The sequence below is a fragment of the Salvelinus namaycush genome, chromosome 25 (assembly GCF_016432855.1).
Source record: "Salvelinus namaycush isolate Seneca chromosome 25, SaNama_1.0, whole genome shotgun sequence".
Lineage (NCBI taxonomy): Eukaryota > Metazoa > Chordata > Actinopteri > Salmoniformes > Salmonidae > Salvelinus > Salvelinus namaycush.
In genome coordinates this window covers 40,329,979-40,346,130 of record NC_052331.1, presented here as the reverse complement: position 1 = coordinate 40,346,130, position 16,152 = coordinate 40,329,979, and the positions used below count along the sequence as shown (strand labels likewise).

The window sequence follows — 16,152 nt, the reverse complement described above, 5'->3', positions numbered from 1 at the left end:
GGTCATAAAGGGACAGGAAGAGAGGAAGGGGAGGTCATAAAGGGACAGGAAGAGAGGAAGGGGAGGTCATAAAGGGACAGGAAGAGAGGAAGGGGAGGTCATAAAGGGACAGGAAGAGAGGAAGGGGAGGTCATAAAGGGACAGGAAGAGAGGAAGGGGAGATCATAAAGGGACAGGAAGAGAGGAAGTGGAGGTCATAAAGGGACAGGACGAGAGGAAGTGGAGGTCATAAAGGGACAGGAAGAGAGGAAGGGGAGGTCATAAAGGGACAGGAAGAGAGGAAGGGGAGGTCATAAAGGGACAGGAAGAGAGGAAGGGGAGGTCATAAAGGGACAGGAAGAGAGGAAGGGGAGGTCATAAAGGGACAGGAAGAGAGGAAGGGGAGGTCATAAAGGGACAGGAAGAGAGGAAGAGGAGGTCATAAAGGGACAGGAAGAGAGGATCCCAAAACGTGGGTTATTATCAGAGTGAAAGTGCTGTAATTACGACTGATATCTTCTCTGTATCCTGCCGTCATGAGCAACTGAAACTAAAACCCTGACCCTATTCTGCAGGTGACCCAGGAGACTCCATAGGGCAACCAGGACTACCTGGACCACCAGGTCCTCCAGGAGAAAGCAGAACCATAGGTGATCACAATACAACGTCTACTTACAACATGGCGCCTTATTCCCCATACAGAGCTCTACACTCCTCTTGGCTAGAGCCAGAGTATCTGGGGCACTACATTTGGACACATTTCCAACTGAGTGAACAATCACAAACAACGCTATTACAGTTTTGAGATGATGACAACAGGATACAGGATGTTTAGGACTCCCAGACCTACCAGACAAAAAAAGTAACTAAATTAAATACTCACTTCCAATGGGGATTCTGGCCCGTACAGTCTAGAAGTCACATCAGTGCACAGTACACTCTTAGAAAAACTATGCTATCTAGAACCTAAAAGGGTTATTCAACTGTCCCCATAGGACAACCCTTTGAAGAACCATTTTTGGTTCTTTGTAGAACCCTTTCCACGTAGGACCAAAAAGTGTTCTCCCTGGAACCAAAAAGGGTTCTCCTATGGGGACAGCCGAAGAACCCTTTTGGAACCCTTTTTTTTCTAAGAGTGCAGCATGACAGAACTGTGTGCTATGTATGTATCATGACCATACCTCTCCTGTCTATTCATTTGTGTTTATGTTCTCCCATGATCCTGATCTTGGTACTGCTCTTATCCAGAGTGTGATGCTGAGTCATTAGAATAGGAGTAACTTCAGGTCACATATGATATTCAGAGATATTAACTGAATATGCTATGGCTAGCTTGCCATACTTTACCTGCAAACAGAGGATAGCTGCAAAATGGCTTATGCTCAGGTGAGGTCCCCAATGCATTAGGTGTTTTGGCGCTGCTCACTACACCTTCTGAAGGGTGCGCCGATCGGGTTGATCAGGCCCCATCTGAGCCAGGTGGCTTGCCAACTGCTCCTCCAGACATTACCATGCCCTCTCTGCCTCCTGCCTAGCTATGCAACAGATCTTCTAACGCTGTGCTCCCTTTACTCATAGAATCCTTAGTGTCCTTCTACTGGTAGACACTTGGCCTTCCATCCCTTGTCAGTGCATTCATCCACGAGTGTCTGGCACGTCAACAGCTTCCTTTCATACGCTTCCTTAATGCTTTTCTCCCGTGGAGTCTTTAGCATGGCCATTTAGATGTTGGTGCTCCTTGACCAGACTGGCAGGTCTGGTCTGAATGTTGTGCTGACAATGTCCTGGGGGAAGATGAGGTGCCTTCCCAGGTCAGCTCTTAACTCTTTCCAATCTGCTGCCGTTGTTGTCAGTCAATTTACTGCTGTTGTTCCCAGTCAGTCAGTCAGTCAGTCAGTCAGTCTGCTGCTCTCAGTCAGTCAGCCAGGCTGCTGCTGCTGCTGTTCCCAGTCAGTCAGTCAGTCAGGCTGCTGCTGCTGCTGTTGTTCTCAGTCAGTCAGTCAGTCAGGCTGCTGCTGTTCCCAGTCAGTCAGTCAGTCAGTCAGTCAGTCAGGCTGCTGCTGCTGTTCCCAGTCAGTCAGTCAGTCAGGCTGCTGCTGCTGTTCCCAGTCAGTCAGTCAGTCAGCCAGGCTGCTGCTGCTGCTGTTGTTCTCAGTCAGTCAGTCAGGCTGCTGCTCTCAGTCAGTCAGTCAGTCAGTCAGTCAGTCAGTCAGTCAGTCAGTCAGGCTGCTGCTGCTGTTCCCAGTCAGTCAGTCAGTCAGTCAGGCAGTCAGGCTGCTGCTGTTCCCAGTCAGTCAGTCAGTCAGTCAGTCAGGCTGCTGCTCTCAGTCAGTCAGTCAGTCAGTCAGGCTGCTGCTGCTGCTGTTGTTCTCAGTCAGTCAGTCAGTCAGTCAGTCAGTCAGTCAGTCAGTCAGTCAGTCAGTCAGTCAGTCAGTCAGTCAGTCAGTCAGTCAGTCAGTCAGTCAGTCAGTCAGGCTGCTGCTGCTGTTGTTCCCAGTCAGTCAGTCAGTCAGGCTGCTGCTGTTTTCTGTATTTGCGTTCACTTCCAAAAAAGTTTGTGTTGGGGAGTGATTCACACTCCTAGAAGGTATGTGCAGGTGTGATTGGTACTAGGGTTGCAAAATTCCGGTAACTTTTCCAGAAATCCTTATTGGAGGATTACAGATTTCCTTCTTATTTCCTCCTGATTCTGGGAACCTCCCAACCGGAATTTCTGGGAAAGTGACTAGAAATGTGCAACCCTAATTGATCTTTGTCACCCTCTATAGATTCAAAGGGGGACCCAGGAGATCCAGGGGGCCCAGGACCCAGAGGATCACCAGGACAGCCTGGTGTCCACGGAGCCCGAGGCCCACTGGGTGGCCCAGGTAATGGACCTCTAAAGTCCCTTTCTGTATGTCACTCATTTCATATTTTCTCCTTAGGAAAGGGTACAAGACATTTCATTTGTGTATATGTCCTTGTTTAGTGTCTACATATGTAAGCATTTTAGATTCTAAAGTTTGTGTGTGTGTGTGCAGGTTTCCCTGGTCCTTCAGGTCCGCCGGGTCGTCCAGGCTCCCCAGGGCCTCCCGGAGGAATTCTCGGAGGTCAAGGACCCAAGGGCAATCCTGGACTGCCCGGTCCTACAGGTACTAAGACCCAACCTACAGTTGAAGTCAGAAGTTTACATGCTCCTTAACCAAATACATTTAAACTCAGTTTTTCACAATTCCTGACATTTAATCTTAATAAAAATCCCCTGTCTTAGGTCAGTTAGGATCACCACTTTATTTTAATAATGTGAAATGTCAGAATAATAGGAGAGAGAATTATTTATTTCAGCTTTTATTTCTTTCATCACATTCCCAGTAGGTCAGAAGTTTACATACACTCAATTAGTATTTGGTAGCATTGCCTTTAAATTGTTTAACTTGGGTTAAACGTTTCAGGTAGCCTTCCACAAGCTTCCCACAATAAGTTGGGTGAATTTTGTCCCATTCCTCCTGACAGAGCTGGTGTAACTGAGTCAGGCTTGTAGGTCTCCTTGCTCGCACACGCTTTGTCAGTTCTGCCCACACATTTTCTATAGGATGAGGTCAGGGCTTTGTGATGGCCACTCCAATACCTTGACTTTGTTGTCCTTAAGCCATTTTCCACAACTTTGGAAGAATGCTTGGGGTCATTGTCCATTTGGAAGACCCATTTGTGACCAAGCTTTAACTTCCTGACTGATGTCTTGAGATGTTGCTTCAATATATCCACATCATTTTCCTCCTTCATGATGTTATCTATTTTGAAGTGCACCAGTCCCTCCTGTAGCAAAGCACCCACACAACATGATGCTGCCACCCCCCATGCTTCATGGTTGGGATGGTGTTCTTCGGCTTGCAAGCCTCCCCCTTTTTCCTCCAAACATAACGATGGTTATTATGGCCAAACAGTTCTATTTTTGTTTCATCAGATGAGAGGACATTTCTCCAAAAAGTACTATCTTTGTCCCCATGTGCAGTTGCAAACCTTAGTCTGGCTTTTTAATGGCGGTTTTGTAGCAGTGGCTACTTCCTTGTTGAGCGGCCTTTCAGGTTATGTCGATATCGGAGTCATTTTACTGTGGATATAGATACTTTAGGTCCTTTGCTGTTGTTCTGGGATTGATTTGCACTTTTCGCACCAAAGTACGTTCATCTCTAGGAGACAGAACGCGTCTCCTTCCTGAGCGGTATGATGGCTGCGTGGTCCCATGATGTTTATACTTGCATACTATTGTTTGTACAGATGAATGTGGTACCTTCAGGCATTTGGAAATTGCTCCCAAGGATGAACCAGGCTTGTGGAGGTCTACCATTTTTTTTCTGAGGTCTTGGCTGATTTCTTTTGATTTTCCCATGATGTCAAGCAAAGAGGCACTGAGTTTGAAGCTAGGCCTTGAAATACATCCACAGGTACACCTCCAATTGACTCAAATTATGTCAATTAGCATATCAGAAGCTTCTAAAGCATGGCATACATTTCTGGAATTTTCCAAGCTGTTTAAAGGCACAGTCAACTTAGTGTATGTAAACTTCTGACTCACTGGAATTGTGATACAGTGAAATAATCTGTCTGTAAACAATTGTTGGAAAGATTACTGGTGTCATACACAAAGTAGATGTCCTAACCGACTTGCCAAAAATGTGTGGAGTGGTTGAAAAACGAGTTTTAATGACTCCAACCTAAGTGTATGTAAACTTCCGACTTCAACTATACTTACCACCTAGTGACAGGCCCTAGCCGTTTTGAGGCCCTAAGATTTGGTTGGGGGGCCCCCTCACCTCGGTCAAAACATTTTAAGTTTCCCCCCTCTTGGCGACGAAAAAAAATTAAATGCTATTTCAAAGTTAATTTCCTGCAATTCTACACATTTTGCCATGCATAGAGAAAATGTTGCTGTTTTTAAATACACATTTTCTGCAATTCTACAGATTTTACCATGGGGCGGAAAGAAATCTTGTAGTTTGAAAACGAATTTCCTGAAATTCTACATGTTGCCATGACTTAATGCCATGTTCATACAATATCTGGGTGAGAGTAACTTACACAGTCAATGGGGGCCCCCTGGAGGTCAGGGCCCCGTGCCCTGGGTGCCCGGTCAGTAATTCAGTCATGATTACTACAAGGTTTAGATAGCTGGCTGGACTCATTTACCTAGCAATCAAAAACATTTAGCTGACATGGTATACATGGATACTGTACATGTGTGCAGTTGACCCGGGCATGATTTTGATGTATATGGGATTGACTTGATGTGAATTTCTCCACAGGTTTCCCAGGACCCCCAGGTTTGCATGGTCTGAACGGGCTACAAGGCCAGAAAGGAGAGAAGGGAGCAAGAGGTGAGATTACAACACTTATCAATAAATAACTGTCTCTGAATAGAAATCTAAATCCAGGTAAAGTATGTTACTAATAGAAGCAGGTACCAGTAGTCCTTATGTGTCACATCTCACTCTCTCAGGACCAGATGTGTTGGGCCCACGAGGGCCATCTGGGTTCACCGGAGTCAAAGGTCACACAGGCTCCCAGGGACCCCCGGGAGCTTCTTACCCCGGACCTAAAGGCCTAAGGGGCCCTCCAGGCTACCAAGGTATTGTTTGTATCAGTCATGAGTGAAAACGTGCTTTTCAAGATAGTAATTGCATGGATTGATGTAAGAGACCATCATGCGTCAGAATGTAGCAAAAGGTTGGTGTGCGATTTTATTTTAAGTTTATATACAGTGCATTCGGAAAGTATTCAGACCCCTGGACTTTTTTTTTCACATTTTGTTACATTACAGATTTATTTAAAAAATGTATGAATCTACACACAATACCCCATAATGACAAAGCAAAAACAGGTTTTTAGACATTTTTTTCCAAATGTAATAAAAACAAAACCATTTTAACTGTGTGATTTGATTTTTAAGTTTCTATACAGTAGATACAGTACATTGTGTGTCATTACTGCGTAGTTCCCCGGTGGAGTGGGGTACATGTGAGTGTTGAGTGGATGGGGTGTTGACATGATGTTAGCTACTGTATGACTCCTGTACGGTTGACTGAAAGTGTAATGTCACCCAGGACCAAAAGGAGTCACTGGTGAGCCTGGTGGTTCAGGTGGAGAGTGCACAGAATGTCACAGAGGACCCAACGGAGAGCCAGGATACCAAGGCATTCATGGACCTCCAGGTGTGTGTGTGCATGTGTGTCTGTCTGTCTGTATCTGTGTCTGTCTGTATCTGTATATATCTCTGTCTATTAGTCTATCAGTGTGTATCAAGTGTCAGATGTCTGTCATTGTGCACCAGGTGTCAGATGTCAAACAGTCTGTCAGTGTGTACCAAATCAAATTTTATTTGTCACGTGCCGAATAATGAAATGCTTACTTACAAGCCCTTAACCAACAATGCAGTTTTTAGAAAATACAAGAAAAAAAGTAAGAGATAAGAATAACAAATAATTAAAGAGCAGCAGTAAATAACAATAGCGGGGCTATATACAGGTGGTACCGGTACAGAGTCAATGTGCAGGGGACCGGTGTCGAGGTAATTGAGGTAATGTACATGTAGGTAGAGTTATTAAAGTGACTACGCATAGATAATAACAGAGAGTAGCAGCAGCGTAGAAAAGGGGGGTGGGGCAATGCAAATAGACTGGGTATCCATTTGATTAGCTGTTCAGGAGTTTTATGGCTTGGGGTTAGAAGCTGTTTAGAAGCCTCTTGGACCTAGACTTGGCGCTCCGGTACCGCTTGCTGTGCGGTAGCAGAGAGAACAGTCTATGACCTGGGTGGCGAAGTGTTTGGCCCTTCCTCTGACACCGCCTGGTATAGAGGTCCTGGATGGCAGGAAGTTTGGCCCCGGTGATGTACTGGGCCGTTCGCACTACCCTCTGTAGTGCCTTGCAGTCGGAGGCCGAGAACTTCCCATACCAGGCAGTGATGCAACCAGTCAGGATGCTCTCGATGGTGCAGCTGTAAAACCTTTTGAGGATCTGAGGACCCATGCCAAATCTTGTCAGTCTCCTGAGGGGGAATTGGTTTTGTCGAGCCCTCTTCACAACTGTCTTGGTGTACTTGGACCATGTTAGTTTGTTGGTGATGGACGCCAAGGAACTTGAAGCTCTCAACCTGCTCCACTGCAGCTTCAACGATGAGAATGGGGGCATGCTCATTCCTCCTTTTCCTGTAGTCCACAATCTTCTCCTTTGTCTTGATCATGTTGAGGGAGAGGTTGTTGTCCTTGTGTAACCGGTGTGAAATGACTAGCTAGTTAGCGGGGTGAGCGCTAATAGCGTTTCAATTGGTGACGTCACTCGCTCTGAGACCTTGAAGTAGTTGTTCCCCTTGCTCTGCAAGGGCCGCGTCTTTTGTGGAGCGATAGGTAACGATGCTTCGTGGGAGGCAGTTGATGTGTGCAGAGGGTCCCTGGTTCGAGCCCAGGTTGGGGCGAGGAGAGGGACGGAAGCAAAACTGTTGGTGGTCTGCTTGAAACATGTTGGTAGTACAGACTCGGTCAGGGAGAGGTTGTAAATGTCAGTGAAGACACTTGCCAGTTGGTCAGCGCATGCTCGCAGTACACGTCCTGGTAATCCATCTGGCCCTGCGGCCTTGTGAATGTTGACCTGTTTAAAGGTCTTACATCGGCTACGGAGAGCATGATCACACAGTCGTCCGGAACAGCTGGTGCTTTCATGCATGTTTGTTACTTGCCTCGAAGCGAGCATAGAAGTAGTTTAGCTCGTCTGGTAGGCTCGTATCACTGGGCAGCTCTTGGCTGTGCTTCCCTTTGTAGTCTGTAATAGTTTGCAAGCCCTGCCACATCTGACGAGCATCGGAGGCGGTGTAGTACGATTCGATCTTAGTCCTGTATTGACGCTTTACCTATTTGATGGTTCGTCGGAGGACATAGCGGGATTTCTTATAAGCTTCCGTGTTAGAGTCCCGCTCCTTGAAAGCGGCAGCTCTACCCTTTAGCTCAGTGCGGATGTTGCCTGTGATCCATGGCTTCTGGTTGGGGTATGTACGTACAGTCACTGTGGGGACAATGTCCTCTCTGCACTTATTGATAAAGCCAGTGACTGATGTGGTGTACTCCTCAATGGCATCGGAAGAATCCGGGAACATATTCCAGTCTGTGCTAGCAAAACAGTCCTGTAGTTTAGCATCTGCTTTGTCTGACCACTTTTTTATAGACCGAGTCACTGGTGCTTCCTGCTTAAATCTTTTGCTTGTAAGCAGGAATCAGGAGGATAGAATTATGGTCAGATTTGCCAAATGGAGGGCGAGGGAGAGCTTTGTACGCGTCTCTGTGTGTGGAGTAAAGGTGGTCTAGAATTTTTTTCCCTCTGGTGGCACATTTAACATGCTGATGGAAATGAGGTAAAACTGATTTAAGCCTCCCTGCATTAAAGTCCCCGGCCACTAGGATCGCCGCCTCTGGATGAGCATTTTCCTGTTTGCTTATGGAGGTATACAGCTCATTGAGTGCGGTCTTAGTGCCAGCATCAGTCTGTGGTGGTATGTAGATAGCTACGAAAAATACAGATAAACTCTCTAAGTAGACAGTGTGGTCTACAGCTTATCATGAGATACTCTACGTCAGGCGAGCAAAACCTCAAGACTTCCTTAGATATCGTGCACCAGCTGTTGTTTACATATATGCATAGGCCCCCGCCCCGTGTCTTACCAGTGGCTGCTGTTCTATCCTGCCTATAGAGTGTATAACCCCCCGCCCCGTGTCTTACCAGAGGCTGCTGTTCTATCCTGCTGATAGAGTGTATAACCCCCCGCCCCGTGTCTTACCAGTGGCTGCTGTTCTATCCTGCCTATAGAGTGTATAACCCGCCAGCGGTATATTTTTAATGTCGTCGTTCAGCCACGACTTGGTGAAACATAAGATATTACAGTTTTTAATGTCCCGTTGGTAGGATATACGTGCTTTCAGTTCGTCCCATTTATTTTCCAGCGATTGAACGTTAGCTAGCAGGACGGAAGGCAAAGGCAGATTAGCCACTCGTCGCCTGATCCTCACAAGGCACCCTGATCTTTTCCCACGAAATCTCAGTTTCCTTCTCCAGCGAATCACAGGGATCTGGGCCTAGTCGTGTGTCTGTAGTATATCCCTCCCGTTTGAAGAAAAACTATTTGTCCAATTTGAGCTGAGTAATCACAGTTCCGATGTCCAGAAGCTCTTTGCTGTCATAATATACGGTATTAACAACATTATGTACAAAACAAGTTACGAACAACGCAAAAAAAATAAAAAAAATATCATAGTTGGTTAAGAGCCAAGTAGACGGCAGCCATCCCCTACTTCGAAAAATAAATTGCATTTATGGTGTCAGATGTCAGTGTGTACCAGGTGTCAGGTGTTTCTATGTGTTTTTCTTGTCTCAGTATTTGAGTGTTTTCAGGACCACCCGGTGAACCGGGTCCTACTGGTACTGCAGAGCCATCTCCAGGAGACCCAGGCCCCCAAGGGCCACCAGGGCCCAATGGCCATAAAGGACAGAGAGGCCCCCCAGGACCCCTAGGGCCAACAGACTACTCAGGATCACAAGGACCCAAAGGTAACCACATAACACACAACTCCGAAACAGAAAACTGTAAAACATTTAAAATGGGATAACAAAAATGGTCGAGGTAGTCCCTCCCTGATGCAGTCTGTTTTCTCTGTTTGGTGCCTAATGTTATTTTCTGATAGGTGCCAGAGGCCCTGTGGGTCACATGGGCCCCAACGGAATAAGAGGTCGTCCAGGCGCCTACGGCCTCCTGGGGCCCAAAGGTGACAAAGGCAGACCTGGGGATGCAGGTGAGGACTGAGACCAATAGAGAACTCAGATAATTCTAGCTGTTTAGCCTGTCCTGTTCTTCTGACAATGAGGTTCCTCTGTATCCCCCTGCAGGTCCCAAAGGCCTGCCCGGTCAGGTTTTGGATGATGTCTTTACCACTCAGGAACCCCACCGTGGGATCCATGGCCCCTCAGGTCCATCAGGTCCAAATGGGACCCCCGGAAAGGCTGGGCCCCGTGGGAACCCTGGGCCTCACGGTAAGTGACCTACAGAAACATGATGTGTATGTGTGTTATTTTCACACTGACTGATGGTGGTGTTTTGTGTGTCATTCTCTCTAGGTCCTAAGGGCCCGGCTGGGTCACGAGGGCCCCCAGGGAGAAACGGACCTCCAGGTCCACCTGGACCTTTAGGAGACCCAGGTGATCATGGACAGCAAGGTTTTGTGGGACATCAGGGTAAAGACACACACAATGTACACGCACACATACATGCACACACACACACACACACACACACACACACACAGAGACAGAATATATAACAAATAGTAACAGAAGTAAGCCATCTCACCGTGCACCTCAACATAATGCAATATACTAACCTCGCATCTGACGTGTATACATTAGTCTTTCGGTGTAAACACATATACTCCTCCTCCTCACAGGTCCTCCGGGTTCTCAGGGTGACCGTGGCCACCCCGGTTCCACTGGCTCTGTGAGTTCAGGCTTCCTGCTGGTGATCCACAGCCAGTCGGTGGAGGTCCCTGTGTGTCCCGAGGGCAGCAGCCCCCTGTGGACCGGCTACAGCCTGTTCTACCTGGAGGGGCAGGAGAAGACACACACACAGGACCTGGGTACGTACGAACCCCTAGATGGGTGTGGAGGGGTGGGCCGAGGGGTGTGGAGGGGTGAGGGGCCGAGGGGTGTGCCGAGTGTAGGGGTGTGGAGGGATGGGCTGAGGGTGGAGGGGTGGGCCGAGGGTAGAGTTTGTGTGTGTGTATGGGAGTGAGAGAGAGGATAGTGACTAATAAGGTATCTCCATTTTGTGTCAGCTCATCAATGTGTTCAGGTCTGTCTTTCAATGTCTTCACATCAGAGTTGGGGGTCAATTCCTTTTCAGTTTTCCTATGAGGAAAAAATAGAATTGGAATTTATTTTTACTTCCTGAATTGGCTGAATTAAAAAAGGAATTGACCGCAACCTTGATTCACATGTACACAACTCTCTCTCTCCTCCCCCCGCCCTTCTCTCTTGCTCTGCCCTTTTCTCTCTCTCCCCCTGCCCTTCTCTCTTTCTCTCTCTCTCTCCCCCCGCCTTCTCTCTCCTCCCCCCCCCCCCCCCCCCCCCCCCCCGCCCCTCTCTCTCTCTCCTCACCCCAGGCCAGGCCGGCTCATGTCTGCGTATCTTCAGCACCATGCCCTTCTCCTACTGCAACACAGGTACCTGTGACTACGCCAGCCGCAACGACAAGTCCTACTGGCTTTCCACCACCGCTGCCGTGCCCATGATGCCCGTGTCGGGCCACGACATCCGCGCCCATATCAGCCGCTGTGTCGTGTGTGAGACACCCTCGCCCGCTGTGGCAGTGCACAGCCAGGATTATATCGCCCCCACCTGCCCCCCTGGGTGGAGGAGTCTGTGGGCTGGCTACTCCTTCCTCATGGTGAGTGTGTGGTGGTGGTGGGGGGGATATCTGTGTGTGTGTGTATATGACTGTATATCGCTCACACTATCCTCTCGTCTCTCCAGCACTCTGGAGCGGGCGACGATGGTGGCGGCCAATCTCTGACCTCATCCGGCAGCTGCCTGCAAGACTTCCGTGCCCAGCCCTTTGTGGAGTGCCAGGGCCCGCGGGGCACATGCCACTACTTCGCCAATGTCTACAGCTTCTGGCTGACCCATGTTTCCCTGGACGAGCAGTTTGGCCACGGCCCCGTCCCTAGCGTGTTGAAGGCCGCCGATCAACAGCGCCAGCAGGCCAGCCGCTGCCACGTGTGCACCAAGGGCTGAACACCTTATGTCACCTCCTATTTCTTTTCTTAAATATTTTTGTTTGTTGGTATTTTGTATGTTTATTGGATTGACAGAGAAGAGCGTGTTCTGAACAGGCAGTAGGACAGATTTCAATCCATACTGGCAGTGGCCAGCGGCTCCAGACCACTAGACCACCCCAGGCCACGTCACCTCCTATTTCATCCATGAGTCAAGTTGCCTCATAATATGATTACCAAACTACCCGTGACCCCACTACATCACTGTCCCAATGCTATGCTATGCTAGCCCTGTCAGCGCCCAGTCCCACTTGTTAACTTGTCAGGAATACATACAATCATTATCTACCATTTACCATTTTGACTATGGTGGCTAGTTTAACGAAACCATAGTGTGGATTGCAGTCTATACTAGTCCATAGGCCACTTTCAAGGGAAGGAAACATCTATCAAGTGTGGAGGATGATGTCATTTTGCTGAACTATCCCTTTAACTGACTTCGTGATGGAGGCCATTGGCCAGGTCATAGACGGGTTGGTTGTTTAGCAACAAAACCGACGCGTGTGCAACTATGGGGCAAAACAGACGGGGTTGGCTTAGATGGTTGACAACATGTAAACTATATTTCATCTCCCGTGTTTATTGAAAACGTAAATTAATGTGCTCAATGGGCACTTGTTGTCTCTCAAATACGTTAGTTATTGGTTAGCTAGCGAATTTGAGCCATTTTAGCATCGACGTGACAATCAAAACACCTCAAAACAAGACATCAAGAACAAGATAAATAACGAGCCACCTACGATTCCCCACCTGGCAGCCTTTTTGTCATTGTTGCTAGCTACAGTATTTGGCCGTCCAGAATCAGAACGACACACAGCGTTCTGGCCCATTGCTCATTGTTTTCGTGACGTTGTCCGCTAACCCATCTATTGGTACAATGGTTCAGCACTGATCAACCTGCACTGAGCACCTCCCAGACCAGGAAGTGACAGTGGACACACAGTGGGAAAGGAGTAAGCCATGTGAACACACTGGATTACTCAGAGCGCGCTCATCATTGGAAAACCAGCTATTCACTCCCACAAAGACGACAGGCCAAAAGACAGTGTGCCTTAATCAGAAATAATCTTAACATGTGTAGTTAAAATAACCAATGATCTAGTATTGTTGTATCAATATCCATGTTAGAATTAAGCAATAAGGCGTGAGGGGTGTGGTATATGGCCAATATACCACGGCTAAGGGCTGTTCTTGGATATATATTGGCCATATACCACAAACCCCCAAGGTGCCTTATTGCTATTAAAAAAAACGTGTTTACTGTTCTATTTTTGTCGGTAAGAAGTATTTTTGTGTCAACGCAGTGGTATATTGTCTGATATACGCACGGCTGGAATGCTGTTTCAGCCAATCAGCATCCAGGACCTACCCTGTTTATAATGTATCATTTACACTACAGCTATTACAGCTTTGAAATGCACTGGTCCCATTTTTTCATACATCATAACTGTTTTATATACCGGTTTTCAGTTGTATAAATTGTGATGACAAATGAAATAGTTTAATTTAGTTTCTTGTGTCGTGGTGTGAATATCAATTATGTTGATGTTGGTGCTGATTATTACAGTCGTGCTGTTATTGTTTTGCATTTCTTATCAAATCGAGCTCTGCCATGTTTGTATTGCAGATACGCAAATGTCTTTATTCTTTTAAAAGTTTTATCCACAATGAAAAAATCCTTGTGTATCATGTCATCATTTTCAGGGACCTTTTCCATGAACTTTTTTTTTAAGGTTACTCTTATCGAAAACCATATATGTATCCAAGTAAATCAGAGTAAAATGTAAAGACCAAAAGCACAATCACATATTTCACCGGGACTCCCAGCTCTTCCACAGTGAGACGAAGGTAATATTTATTTCTCTCGACAACAGAACCAATCAGCATACTTTCTCAAACATGTTTTTTTCTTTTTTTCCTTTTTAGAATGACGAGCACAGTCAGTGCTGTGTTCTTTCTCTAGCTTTCACACTGCACATTATTTACACACACAACAAAAAAAGATAGTTAAACATCGTTATACATTTCGGACCTGCGCTGTAAAGTTCATGTTTTAAAACAATCATTTGAGTTGACCTGCATACAGTGTAGCTCGGCACACACTAACACACACGCACAGGTATAAGGGACTTGGTGCGGACCGCCGTGTTGATTTCTCAATGGAAGGGGTACTGCACTGGTTTAACCAGTTAGGTTGTTCATGCTACTCTTAGGTTTCCTTTCCTCCATTCCTATTGGCCTGCTGCTCATGTCTGCCAATGGATGGACAGATTTGGGTCTCGAACCCATTTCAATGCCCAACATCACTACAGTGCATTGCACCTTAAATATCCTCAAAGTGATTCATGTAGAAGTTGCCCGCAACACAGATCTGGGGTCAGATTACCCAAATCCTAACCTTAACCATTAGGAGATCATTAAAAAAGATGGCACTGGACCAGCAGTTAGAGGCAACTCCTGACTCACCTTGACTTCAGGTGCATGCTGGTCTATGCTTGCCTGACGACTCAAACTGAATTTATCTCTACATACTTCAGTCTGAGACTGACATCATTGAAGTCGTTTGTGGTGACGTCAAAATGAGGGGTGTCGTACAAAACAGTCATCAGCGATTGGATCATCTCTAACCAATCAGAGTATCAAAGCCAATGACAAGTTGTCAAATGTCGCTTTACCCACGTGTGTTTTGGCTGTAGCCCAACCCATTGGTTTCTGGGACCAATCAGATGGTCAAGAACGGATTTCCATTCTAGAAATTGTCGGGGGAGGTACTCAGATCCAGACTCATTGTGGAGAAGAAACTAATGTAGCTTTTGGCCAGAGCAAGGAGTCTGGGTAGCCAGGCAAGGTCTATGGACAAGACAGGAAAAGGAGATCAGAGGGGGATTCTGATTTTTTTTATTATATGCAGACATTGCATTTCTTACGTACAAAAAAGAATCACTGCAGTCGATGCAGGAGGTTGAGATAGAGGAAAGGCAGGTGGTCATGGATACAGCCTAATTGAGTGTTATGGGTAGTGCAGTTTTTAATTACTAACCTTAAGTCTTGATCTGTAGGTCCTTGTGCAACCCTTGTTCTATGTTCTTAATACTTGGGCAGAGCTGCGGCCACGCTATAGGTCCTTATCATCTGATGCCTAAAATGGATGCCACCAAGCAGCCGACAATCACAGGGGGTAATGCGTCACAGACAGCCAGTCATGGGTGACGGCATGTCACAGAAAGCCAATCATCCGCGACCATACCACTCATCCAACCAATGAAAACGCATTACATGGTACAGCTCTACTACTCACAAAAAAATATATAAGCATATTTTCCAAATATATTTCTCAAGCAAGTGCATAATATACACATATTCTGATGTAAGCATACGTATTTGTCTAAAATCTCAGGCGATCATTGTTCCGGCTGATAATGTTGTGTAATGTCATCGAAAATTGTCACTTGTGCACTACATGCCAGCAAACCCATCTCATTACTAATTAATCCTCATCAAAGGCTCTGACTGACTACACAGCTAGTGAACTTACAAACTGAGGCACAAGATTCCTGACCTGTTCTGGAACTAAGTATTATACATTCTAGAACACATTGGCCCATGGCAACCAGAGCCAGGAATTTAGATCAACATTTATGGCTCAGATAGAAACCTATAGACCAGTCAAAAGTTTGGACACACCTACTCATTCAAGGGTTTTTCTACATTGTAGAATAATAGTGAAGACATCACAACTATGAAATAACACATATGGAATCATGTAGTAACCAAAAAAGTGTTAAACAAATCCAAATATATTTGAGATTCTTCAAAGTAGCCACCCTTTGCCTTGATGACATCTTTGCACACTCTTGGCATTCTCTCAACCAGCTTCATGAGGTAGTCACCTGGAATGTATTTCAATTAACAGGTGTGCCTTGTTAAAAGTAAATTTGTGGAATTTCTTTCCTTCTTAATGCGTTTGAGCCAATCAGTTGTATTGTGATCAGGTATGGGTGGTATACAGAAGATAGCCCTATTTGATAAAAGTCCAAGTCCATATTATGGCAAGAACAGCTCAGATAAGCAAAGAGAAATGACAGTCGATCATTACTTTAAGACATGAAAGTCAGTCAATCCGGAAAAGTTCAAGAACTTTGAAAGTTTCTTCAAGTGCTGTCGCAAAAACCATCATGCGCTATGATGAAACTGACTCTCATGAGGACCGCCACAGGAAAGGAAGACCCAGAGTTACCTCTGCTGCAGAGGATAAGTTCATTAGAGTTACCAGCCTCAGAAATCGGCAATTAACTGCACCTCAGATTACAGCCCAAATAAATGCTTTA

The 16,152-nt window shown here is 46.3% G+C and overlaps 1 protein-coding gene across 1 annotated transcript in view; it reads left to right on the top strand.

Moving 5' to 3' along the window:
• The window catches only part of LOC120019947 (collagen alpha-4(IV) chain-like), a 50,592-nt gene extending 37,098 nt beyond the window's left edge, over positions 1–13,494 (top strand). The window contains exons 28-40 of the mRNA XM_038963358.1: positions 555–629; positions 2,748–2,846; positions 3,000–3,110; positions 5,262–5,333; positions 5,456–5,584; positions 6,060–6,167; positions 9,393–9,548; positions 9,683–9,790; positions 9,885–10,028; positions 10,113–10,229; positions 10,439–10,627; positions 11,153–11,436; positions 11,523–13,494. Of these exons, the coding sequence (XP_038819286.1) occupies positions 555–629; positions 2,748–2,846; positions 3,000–3,110; positions 5,262–5,333; positions 5,456–5,584; positions 6,060–6,167; positions 9,393–9,548; positions 9,683–9,790; positions 9,885–10,028; positions 10,113–10,229; positions 10,439–10,627; positions 11,153–11,436; positions 11,523–11,783 (1,853 nt within the window). The 3' untranslated portion in view covers positions 11,784–13,494. The remainder of the gene's footprint in view (positions 1–554; positions 630–2,747; positions 2,847–2,999; positions 3,111–5,261; positions 5,334–5,455; positions 5,585–6,059; positions 6,168–9,392; positions 9,549–9,682; positions 9,791–9,884; positions 10,029–10,112; positions 10,230–10,438; positions 10,628–11,152; positions 11,437–11,522) is intronic.
• Positions 13,495–16,152: the final 2,658 nt, after the last annotated feature.